The sequence below is a fragment of the Cherax quadricarinatus genome, chromosome 75 (genome assembly GCF_038502225.1).
Source record: "Cherax quadricarinatus isolate ZL_2023a chromosome 75, ASM3850222v1, whole genome shotgun sequence".
NCBI classification, from domain to species: domain Eukaryota; kingdom Metazoa; phylum Arthropoda; class Malacostraca; order Decapoda; family Parastacidae; genus Cherax; species Cherax quadricarinatus.
The window spans coordinates 5,112,295-5,124,226 of NC_091366.1; the positions used below are offsets into that span (position 1 = coordinate 5,112,295).

Sequence of the window (11,932 nt, forward strand, 5' to 3'; positions counted from 1 at the left end):
TATCAACCTTAATGGTCAGTTGTCATATTATATTTACATTCCAGGAGAGGGAGTTGGGTTTGATTCAAGGAAGGGAGGGTCAGGTCCAGTTCCTTGGATCAAGAGCCCTACATTAGCATCAAGGTACCTCTTTTGTTAAGAACCTTTCTAATGCTCTGCATAACGAGGGGCTTTCAGTTAAAAGTGTATAATACATCACCTATTGTATTCAGTTTTTTGGGAAATACAGTAGACATTTCATTTTCAATATTTTTATTTTCTTGATGAATAAGACATGTCCAGCACTTGGGTACCTTTATTGCAAAAATGTTTTGCCTGCACTACAGGGTTCTCCAGTCATACACCACTGTAGAGAGTACAAGTAGTTGTGAGGTGGACAGTCCCTTAGGGTTGAGGGAGTGACCAACACCTGTCAGGGCTGAGGGACTGATCACCTCAAAATTACTGCTGCTGGCTTCAGTGTTATATTCACCTGTATTCAGTTTTTCAAACTTGAGGACTGATCACCTCAAAATTACTTCTGTCTCTAGTGTTATATTTGCCAGTATTTGACTGAAGAAGCCTTTTGTCTAGACAAAACATTCCGCCAGTAAAGATACCCAAGTGTTGCACATGTGTCATTCATCAAACTGTTATTTTTGGAAATAATTACAAATACTCATCGCCAATTTCCCGGCAGGATCAGCTAACAGCCGGGAGCAGCAGCTGGCGCTGCGCCGAGCTCTCATCGATGAAAACGAGTGTCTCTCCTGCCTGAGGTTCAGCATGCGGTCCACCGACGCCACTTTCAAGCTGGCCCACTACCCGCATGGTCTCTACGCTCTTGCCGTTGCCACAATGAGCAGTCTGGCACGGAGCCGCACCCTGGCCCTCCAGGTGCAGTGCCACAGCTGGGTTTTACAGTATTTCCACATTCACGATTATTATAATAAAAGAAGCGCTAAATCCACCAGGGTCATGCAGCGCTGCAGGGCAGGAGGTGTTACTGGAGCAGAGAGAAGTGGGGGGTGGAGAGGATAACAAAGGTCAAGTTAGAATGGGCTGTGAGGAATGCTTAAGGAAGTATTATCAAAGTTTGTGCAATAAATTGGTTCCTGTCAAAAAGTCAAAGAGGGAGTCTTGTCTATATTCATGAGAAATGCTAAACCCTTATGGCTTTTAGGGAATCAGAGGTTATTAGTTCTGATCAGTATTATTATTTTTTAAAAAACCCTTCTCATACAATAAACCCAAAATTTTTAAGCAACGTGCACTAAAGTAATTTCTGGAGCCCCTCCGGGATTAGGGGCCCTGAAGGTTAAGCTTCGTTAATTTCATAGTAGATCTGCCCCAGCTGATCAGAGGAGGTGAAATTATTCAATTTATTATTATTATTACTACTAGTACAGGTGCTCCTCAACTTACAAGGGGGGTTACGTTCCAACAAATCCATCGTAAGTTGAAAATATAAATCCTAAGTAATTGCTTTTTATTATGAGGGTGCAAAACCCATAGGATTATACAGTGCCTGTGAGTTGGAGATAGAAAGCATTCACGGTCAATTCAGGAAACTGGAGCACAGATCCAATTCCCTAAATCAAGAGCCCCTCACCAGTATCAAGAAACCTCGCTTTTGCACCATTGTAAAGTCGAAATATCAAGTCAAGGAGCACCTGTGTCACTTAGCACACTGGCCATCTTTCCACAGTTAAGGTAGATCCAAATATAGAAGAAATACTTTCACCATCATTTAGTTGATTGCTGTCTTGCCTGGAGTGTACATACTTTCATATGACCTGAATGTCCTATGGGGGTCGTACAGCACATGGATCCAATGAAGAGGAGAGGTATCCCTAGTTCCTTGAATCAAGAGCCCTTCAACATGGCACACCTCTGAAGGGATAACTTTGTGGAGAACACAGGTGTTCTAGAGAACACAGGTGTTCTCTAGAGCAGAGGTGTTCTCTAGAACACTGGTGTTCTCTAGAACACTGGTGTTCTAGAGAACACTGGTGTTCTCTAGAACACTGGTGTTCTAGAGAACACTGGTGTTCTAGAGAACACTGGTGTTCTAGAGAACACTGGTGTTCTAGAGAACACTGGTGTTCTAGAGAACACTGGTGTTCTAGAGAACACTGGTGTTCTAGAGAACACTGGTGTTCTAGAGAACACTGGTGTTCTAGAGAACACGGGTGTTCTAGAGAACACGGGTGTTCTAGAGAACACTGGTGTTCCAGAGAACACCAGCACCAGATGGCCTCATAATGGCCCCAGAGCACAAAATTAGTGATGGTTGCAGTTCTTCAAAGCCTAAGAGAAGCAGTGAAGTGCTTCCCATCAGTGAAAAAGCACCAATTTTCTACTTAATGTGCATAATTTATCAATTAAACTTTACCATAGGTGTGTAGGTAAACAAAAAAAATGACATTTATAGGGTTCGCTACTATCTGGGGTTTCGGGCATCTGCAATAGGTCTTGGAACATAGCCACCACGGATACCAGGGGGACTACTGTAAATTATGCCATAATCAGTCTTGTGCATTTTTTAAGTGAATGTGATGTGTGAGGGTAATTCTTGAAACACCTGTCACAACACATGAGTAAAGAATTCCTGCAACATCTCTCACAACACATGAGAAAAGTTAATTCTTGAAACACCTGTCACACATGATTAAGGATAGTTCCTGCAGCACTGTTACATCACAAATGTCTTTTTTCAGTTGCTGACACGGGCTTGTGTGACATCAACAGTGGGCCACCGTCAGGTAGTGGATGCCCTTGCAACTCTCCGTCTCCGCTTTGCCGAACCTGTCAAGTGCAAGTTCCTGGTCTCCATGATGCTCTCCCACCCCCACCCCAGGTACTGTTGCAGCCATGATGAGTAAGACTCGTCTGCAGTGCTTGCTACTTTACTTGTCATTCTGATTCATCAAACTGTTGGGCATCATATTATTACAGCAGGGTCCTGCTTTACAGTTCTTCGCTTTACAACATTTTGCTAATGCAGTGGTTTTCAGTTATACCCATTCTTCATTCATTCAGACTTCCTACAATAAACACATTCACCCCAGACACCTAAAGTCAGTACCTGACCAGCCGGGCTGTGGTTCATATGTTGGCTTGGGTGTGGCCAGTGGTAACGGTCTGGTTGATCAGGCCCTGATCCACCATCCTAATCATTGAGGACTGGAAAAGCCAATCATGTCTTGAAGTGTGCATATGTGTCTTTACCTACAATATTTTTGTATGTAGAAAGGTTAAACCCATAAGGGACACACAGCAGTTGTGAAATGAAAGGCAGTTAGGTTTGAGCCAGACTAAGGGGCTTTTACAAACATCAAGGCACCCTTGAAGGCTTCCCACTGTACTACACCTTCCTTGTAAGTTTGAGGTGATCAGTCCCTCAAGTAAAAGGTCACAAGTGCAACTAATGTGACATTTTATTGTGGCAACGTTTTGCTCTCCTGGAGTTTTGTCACGCTGTTGGTAATGGCTCCTGGAGAGTGAACCAATGCCACAATAAAATGTTGCATTAGTTGCAGTTGTGTCCTTTTACCTAGCATATTGTCATTAATTTTACCAGTATTACAGTCCCTCAGTTTTGGGGTGTTTAGCTTCATGGTAGGTATGTAGCTCAGTATTCCCCTTCCCCGCTGAACTTACCTTCACTCTAAGCTTTCTTCTGCCTTGCAGCTTCCAATTGTGGGGGCTGAGGTTCGTGAATGCTCTGGTGGCCTCGACGGGCAGTGTGAGGGAGAGGATCTACTTGCAGGAGGAGCTGGCTGAGGCTGGTTTCGATCCTGCTGCCCTCAGGAAGGTAATTATTATTTTTTCCAACAAACCGGCCATATCCCACCGAGGCAGGGTGACCTGAAAAGAAAAATGAAAGTTTCTCTTTTTAAATTTAGTAATGTATACAGGAAAAGGGGTTACTAGCCCCTTGCTCCCGGCATTTTAGTTGCCTCTTACGACACGCATGGCTTACAGAGGAAGAATTCTATTTCACTTCCCCATAGTGGCTAATATTATTATTACAATCAAAACCAAGCACTAAACCCACAAAGGTCATACAGTGCTAATAATAGATTTTTTATTGTGTGACTTCGTCTTCCATACCTCGGAACCTGATCCCACTGAATGGGACGAAGGGGAAACATTCTTCGAGGCTGGTGAAAAGCTCTTGATCCAACGAATTTGAGTTACTCTCCCTCTCCCTGGATGAAACCTGGCTATCTCAGGCGCTCTACAACACCCATGAAGATTTATTGTTAAGGGAAGTTACCCCTCATGGCCCTTGCTAAATACCCAGGCTGTCAGGGCTATACGACACATAGAAAATAGGAGGTAGTCATGGTTGATCCGAGGAAAGGGAAGGTAGCCCCAGTTACTCGAATCAAGAGCCCTTCAATAGCATCAAGGTACCCCTCTGCAAGGATGGATCCTGGAGCAAATATTTTGCAGTAGAGATACTTGTGAAGAATGTCAGTTCTGCTGGAAGTTATTTACCAGGAAAGAATGTCAGTTAACTTCAGTTCTACTTTAGTTATTCACTGGGTAAGAATGTCAGTAAATTTGGTTTTGCTTTAGTTATTCACTGGGTAAGAATGTCGGTAAATTTGGTTTTTCTTTAGTTATTCACTGGGTAAGAATGTCGGTAAATTTGGTTTTGCTTTAGTTATTCACTGGGTAAGAATGTCGGTAAATTTGGTTTTTCTTTAGTTATTCACTGGGTAAGAATGTCGGTAAATTTGGTTTTTCTTTAGTTATTCACTGGGTAAGAATGTCGGTAAATTTGGTTTTGCTTTAGTTATTCACTAGGTAAGAATGTCAGTAAACTTTAGTTCTGCTGAAAGTTATTCACTGGGTAAGAATGTCAGAAATTCAGTTTTGCAGGAAAGATTCAAAAGTTTTGCCTATATTCTACAGAAGAAACCTATAAGGGCAACAAAGACACCTCAGTGTCACACAGGCGTCTCATTCATCAACTAGTAAGTAAGTAAGTAAGTAAATTTATTCAGGTATACACAAATACAGTTACATAGAATTATCATACATAGCAGCATATGTGTAGAGAACCTAGGATAACCCAAAAAAAGTCAGACAGAGTGACTTATTTCCATTGGGGTCCTTCGGTATTGTGTATTTTTGGTAATGTGAAACCTCTCACTCTATGCCTCTCCATCAGATCATTGAACGCAGTGGCTCGGAGCACCTCCAGCAGCAGGCCGTAGAGGAGTTGAGTCGCTGGAATGCTGCCTACCTTGACGTGAGCGGCCTGGAGAATGAGGTGCAGGGCCTACGCACCTCCAACAGCACCTTACAGGAGGAACTTAAAAAGCTCAGGGATGCCAACATGGTGAGTGAGCAGTGGTCGTGGTGGAAGCTCTACTCAATGAGTAGCCGAGCACGGGGTTGTTATGGAAAGAAGAAAACCTACTTGGTGAGTGGCCAGAGTTTAGTTATATAAGAAACATATCAGTAGTTATTGGACACTGTTTTCAAGTAATTTGAAGGAGGGAAACATGCGGAGTTGCAAGAAGAAACGGATACATGTGAGTAAGGAGAGAGTTGGTAAAATTTCATAGTGCGAGTGGCCACACAAATTAATGTACAAAATAGTCCCCCATATCTGTGGGTCATATGTCCCAAAATTTACCATGGATACCTGAAACTGCGGGTAATAGCAAACCCTATATATGTTGTTTAATTGATAAATTATGCACAAGAAGTCAAGAATTAGCACTTTTTCACAGATGAGAAGCATCTCTTTGGCTTTGAAGAACTGCAACCATCACTACGTTTGTGCTTTGGGTCATTAAGCAAAATTCAGGGTTATTTACGGGCCACGGTAAACCATGGATAACTGAAACTGCAGAAACCGAATCCACGGATATGGGGGTCCTATCGTATCTTAGATACTGCAAATATTAAACTTGCCATACATTGACACACACAGCTTGCCATGTACTAGATACAGTGGACCCCCGCATAACGATCACCTCCGAATGCGACCAATTATGTAAGTGTATTTATGTAAGTGCGTTTGTACGTGTATGTTTGGGGGTCTGAAATGGACTAATCTACTTCACAATATTCCTTATGGGAACAAATTCGGTCAGTACTGGCACCTGAACATACTTCTGGACTGAAAAAAATATCGTTAACCGGGGGTCCACTGTATATGCACAGTGAATAAGCTGGTGTATACAAGTTGCCACATGCAAGTTCATGTACCAGTAAGCTTTCCTACAGAATGCAAGTTGATGCACACTACAAAAGTTGATGTACACATGTTACACACACAACACAAGTTGCTGTACATAAGTTGCCATACAGCACACTACCTTGGCCAGCGGAAACAAAACGCAACCAGGTTTAAAGAAAAGGCTAATTTTAATTTGTTGTATCAGCACTGCAGAGACCGACAGTATTGTATTAAGTATTCACACAGAAAACATTAAATCCCATTCATTCAGTACCAACTGAACAGTTAAATAGAATCATAGTGCTGAGTGACTCGAAGTTAGTACTCCCTCGAAAGTGTTTCTTTTTGTAAATAGTAATTTCTTCATTTTTTTTTTTTCAATATACCGGTTGTCTCTCACTGAAGCAGAATGATTTGAAAAAGAAGACCTCTTCTTTTTACATTTAGTAATTTATACAGGAGAAGGGGTTACTAGCCCCTCGCTTCTGGCATTTTAGTCGCTTCTTATAACAAGCTTGGCTTATGGAGGAAGGATTGTTGTCCACTTCATGGATATGGTTCTGTATTATTACGTAATCTTACTGATGAAGTGCCACAGTATGTTTATTCTCCTCTCTACACACTGTCTTGCCTCATTTGGGGTTGCTACACCTTTCTTGTGGTTGCTACACCATTCTTGCATTGCTACACCACTATTGCAGTTGCTACACCACTCTCGTGGCTGCTACACCACTCTCGTGGCTGCTACATCAACTTACCACTTACACAGGTAACCTCAACTAATCCTGGCCACTGTAATCTGCTTTCCTATGTGCACCTTTCTTACCATGTACAAGTGTTTCTTCTGGTGCAACTCTACTGTAATGCTGTACTCATTCTCTCTCTCTCCTAATGTATCCCTTATGAAATTTATCTTCTTGTCTAGTTTTAAGTAGTTACTGTGTACTAGGATTAGTCTGCCAGAAATGCCCCAGCATTTGTACATAGCAAACCAAAATTGTAATTATACATTGTAACCTTTATAAAGAAATAAATCTTCATCTTTATTTATATTTATTATAATCATAAGCACTAAACCCACAAGGGTTGCTTATATTTGATGTTTAACCCACTGCCATTTCTTTAACAGTTTTTTGTGTGGTACTCTGTCAAAAGTTTTACTAAAATCCAGATCAGTAATGTTTAATCTTCTGGCATATAATCTAATGTTCTCAGATCATTATCTAAATGTATAATGTTTCCAGACCATTCTCTAAACTTATAATGTTCCCAGATCATTCTCTAAACTTATAATGTTCCCAGATCATTCTCTAAACTTATAATGTTCCCAGATCATTATCTACACCTATAATGTTCCCAGATCATTATCTACACCTATAATGTTCCCAGATCATTATCTAAACCTATAATGTTCCCAGATCATTATCTAAATATATAGTGTTCCCAGAGAAAACGAGAGAGGAGAAAAAGAGAGAGGTTAAGAGAGTGGTGAAGCAATGTAAAAAGAGAGCAAATGAGAGTTTTGGAGTGAGATTAACAAGTTAAGGAAGCCTAGAGAACAAATGGATTTGTCAGTTAAAAATAGGAGAGGAGAGTTATTAAATGGAGAGTTAGAGGTATTGGGAAGATGGAGGGAATATTTTGAGGAATTGTTAAATGTTGATGAAGATAGGGAAGCTGTGATTTCGTGTATAGGGCAAGGAGGAATAACATCTTGTAGGAGTGAGGAAGAGCCAGTTGTGAGTGTGGGGGAAGTTCATGAGGCAGTAGGTAAAATGAAAGGGGGTAAGGCAGCCAGGATTGATGGGATAAAGATAGAAATGTTAAAAGCAGGTGGGGATATAGTTTTGGAGTGGTTGGTGCAATTATTTAATAAATGCATGGAAGAGGGTAAGGTACCTAGGGATTGGCAGAGAGCATGAATAGTTCCTTTGTATAAAGGCAAAGGGGACAAAAGAGTGCAAAAATTATAGGGGGATAAGTCTGTTGAGTATACCTGGTAAAGTGTATGGTAGAGTTATTATTGGAAGAATTAAGAGTAAGACGGAGAATAGGATAGCTGATGAACAAGGAGGCTTTAGGAAAGGTAGGGGGTGTGTGGACCAGGTGTTTACAGTGAAACATATAAGTGAACAGTATTTTGATAAGGCTAAAGAGGTCTTTGTGGCATTTATGGATTTGGAAAAGGCGTATGACAAGGTGGATAGGGGGGCAATGTGGCAGATGTTGCAGGTGTATGGTGTAGGAGGTAGGTTACTGAAAGCAGTGAAGAGTTTTTACGAGGATAGTGAGGCTCAAGTTAGAGTATGTAGGAAAGAGGGAAATTATTTCCCAGTAAAAGTAGGTCTTAGACAAGGATGTGTGATGTCACCGTGGTTGTTTAATATATTTATAGATGGGGTTGTAAGAGAAGTAAATGCGAGGGTCTTGGCAAGAGGCATGGAGTTAAAAGATAAAGAATCACACACAAAGTGGGAGTTGTCACAGTTGCTCTTTGCTGATGATACTGTGCTCTTGGGAGATTCTGAAGAGAAGTTGCAGAGATTGGTGGATGAATTTGGTAGGGTGTGCATAAGAAGAAAATTAAAAGTGAATACAGGAAAGAGTAAGGTTATGAGGATAACAAAAAGATTAGGTGATGAAAGATTGGATATCAGATTGGAGGGAGAGAGTATGGAGGAGGTGAATGTATTCAGATATTTGGGAGTGGACGTGTCAGTGGATGGGTCTATGAAAGATGAGGTGAAAAGGGTGAGCGGTGCACTTAGGAGTCTGTGGAGACAAAGAACTTTGTCCTTGGAGACAAAGAGGGGAATATATGAGAGTATAGTTTTACCAACGCTCTTATATGGGTGTGAAGCATGGGTGATGAATGTTGCAGTGAGGAGAAGGCTGGAGGCAGTGGAGATGTCATGTCTGAGGGCAACGTGTGGTGTGAATATAATGCAGAGAATTCGTAGTTTGGAAGTTAGTTGGAGGTGCGGGATTACCAAAACTGTTGTCCAGAGGGTTGAGGAAGGGTTGTTGAGGTGGTTCGGACATGTAGAGAGAATGGAGCGAAACAGAGTGACTTCAAGAATGTATCAGTCTGTAGTGGAAGGAAGGCGGGGTAGGGGTTGGCCTAGGAAAGGTTGGAGGGAGGGGGTAAAGGAGGTTTTGTGTGCGAGGGACTTGGACTTCCAGCAGGCATGCGTGAGCGTGTTTGATAGGAGTGAATGGAGACAAGTGGCTTTTAATACTTGACGTGCTGTTGGAGTGTGAGCAAAGTAACATTTATGAAGGGGTTCAGGGAAACCGGCAGGCCGGACTCGAGTCCTGGAGATGGGAAGTACAGTGCCTGCACTCTGAAGGAGGGGTGTTAATGTTGCAGTTTAAAAACTGTAGTGTAAAGCACCCTTCTGGCAAGACAGTGATGGAGTGAATGATGGTGAAAGTTTTTCTTTTTCGGGCCACCCTGCCTTGGTGGGAATCGGCCAGTGTGATAATAAAAATAAAAAAAAATAATGTTCTCAGATCATTATCTAAATATATAATGTTACCAGATCATTCTCTAAACCTATAATGTTCCCTATCATTCTCTAAACCTATAATCATATGTTCCATTCATTCCTGCCGCTTCATTGTGTCTCATATAACCTGTAGTGGTGATGCCAGTTAGCGTTACGTGTAAATTGTATTAGTATTTGTACCCATGGGTTTAGTGCTCAGTTTTGGTTGTAGCAATAATATTAGTACATATTTGACTTTTTATGGTATTTCTTTTTTAAAATATTAGTAGTGTTATTTCTGGAGTTTAGAGTTATTAAGGCTGATGCAAGTCTTCCCAAAATTTTCAGGCATGTTAGTGGTTTTCTCTGTGCTAGTATCTTATAACATGTAAATCTCACATTGCATGCTTTGCAAGGAACGATTATTTGTACAGTCGAACCCCCGTGTACGTGGGGGGACACGTTCCAAGGACCTGCCATGGATACTGAAACCACAGACAGTAGGAAACCCTGTAAGTCCTATACATATCTATTATAAAATTTAATTGATAAATTATGCACAGTAAGCGTAGAATTATCACTTTTTTTTCTGATGGGAAGCACTTCGTGGCTTCTCTTATACTGTGAAGAACTGCCGGCTTCTCTACTTTTGTGCTTTGAGGCCATTACAGCCTCTCCTCACTTAATGACGGAGTTCCGTTCCTAAGACCACGTTGGTAAATAAATTCGTAGTGGGTTTGTGTCAGCCATCTTTGATATTGCTTTAATGTCACATTTGCACCTTTTAAAACATTTTTAGTGTATTTTTAAATGTTTATACAGTAGCGTACTGTATATTATAAACAGAATACAGGAAATCAGCTCTAATATACATTATTTAGATATGCACACTGGTCAGAGAGCCCATCATAAGTCTGAGTCGTCGGCAAACGAGTAAGTCGCTAAGTGAAGAGAGGCTGTTTTATGCAAAATTAAAAGGTATTTTTGGGCCACAGTAAACCATAGATAACTGAAACTGCAGATACCTAATCAGTGGAGAGGAGAGTTCTACTGTATTTGTATTTTGATGTTCGGTGGATGTGTATATCAAATAATTGTTTTTTTTTATCACGGGCAACTTCAAGGATAATTTAGTTTTAATTAATAATTATTTCTGATTGATGATCTTTTTGCTTTTAAGTCTTGTAAATACTAATGGAGCAATATCACTTTCAAGACCCAGGATCTGTGAGAATATATGAACCTCCTCCACCAGAATCAGTGCTGAGAGAAAAATATAAACTATATTAAAATGGCTGAAGGGTGTAGGCAGATACTAGAAAGTTAAGTACAGTAGGAACAGAATACAGTAGAACCCCCTGTATCCACTGATTCAGTATCCGTGGTTTCAGTTACCCACGGTTTACTGTGGCCCAAAAATACCTCTTAATTTTGCATAATAATGGTCCCAAAGGGCAAAAGTAGACAAGGTGGCAGTTCTTCAATGCCCAAGTCATGAGGTGCTTCCCATCAGTGAGAAAGTGATAATTTTCCACTTACTGTGCATAATTTACGAATTAAACTTTTTAATAGGTATGTAATCTCCGCAGATACGGGGGTCTTACTGTATAATGATATAGGAACATTATCTCTTGGTCCACAGCAGGATTCAAACCTTCACACACTGCATCAAAGTACATAGTACCTTCTCCAGTCAGCTAGATCCCTGGTGTCCTGGGTTATGGGAATGACTGCTTAGCTTTGGCTAGGGGTCCATACTTATTTAAAATCTGGGATCTGGCCAAGTAGAGAAGGTACTACGTACTTTGACGTAAATTGTGTAGGTCTGAGTCCTGCTGAGGCCTGAGAGATAATGTTTGTAAATAATTCTGCCTGTTTGCAAATTGTTAAGCATATTGCTGTATTTATAGGGAGAATGAATTTGACTTCAACCTTCGTCACGAACTACCCATACTTACAAAACGAAAGTTGAGACAATGTTTCAGCTTGTCTTGGACTATTGTCAAGTCACAACAGAGAAAAAAAGCCAATATTGACCAAGAGACAAATACACATAACAAAAGCAAACATTGTATTTCTTTGTGCAGTAAAACAAATGTAGGTTACATGTAGTGAAATGTTGTTAAGCACAAAGAAAGCCACTAATATGCGGTGCATTTTGGTCAGACTAATCATAATGCTTACAGGCTGCTTAAGACTGCGTACTTTGATATGCAATGACTTGAGATGTTATTTGCCCTGTTTACTAAGTCTCGGTGTT

The 11,932-nt window shown here is 40.9% G+C and overlaps 1 protein-coding gene across 5 annotated transcripts in view; it reads left to right on the forward strand.

Annotated features, from left to right (window-relative positions):
* mwh (multiple wing hairs) overlaps window positions 1-11,932 on the forward strand; it is a 156,913-nt gene that overhangs the window by 140,486 nt on the left and 4,495 nt on the right. For 3 of the 5 annotated variants that reach the window (XM_070100963.1, XM_070100958.1, XM_070100960.1), the window contains 4 exons: window positions 680-876; window positions 2,700-2,839; window positions 3,673-3,796; window positions 5,165-5,419. In XM_070100963.1, the coding sequence (XP_069957064.1) occupies window positions 680-876; window positions 2,700-2,839; window positions 3,673-3,796; window positions 5,165-5,419 (716 nt within the window). The remainder of the gene's footprint in view (window positions 1-679; window positions 877-2,699; window positions 2,840-3,672; window positions 3,797-5,164; window positions 5,420-11,932) is intronic. The other 2 variants (XM_070100962.1, XM_070100959.1) reach the window with 2 other exon arrangements.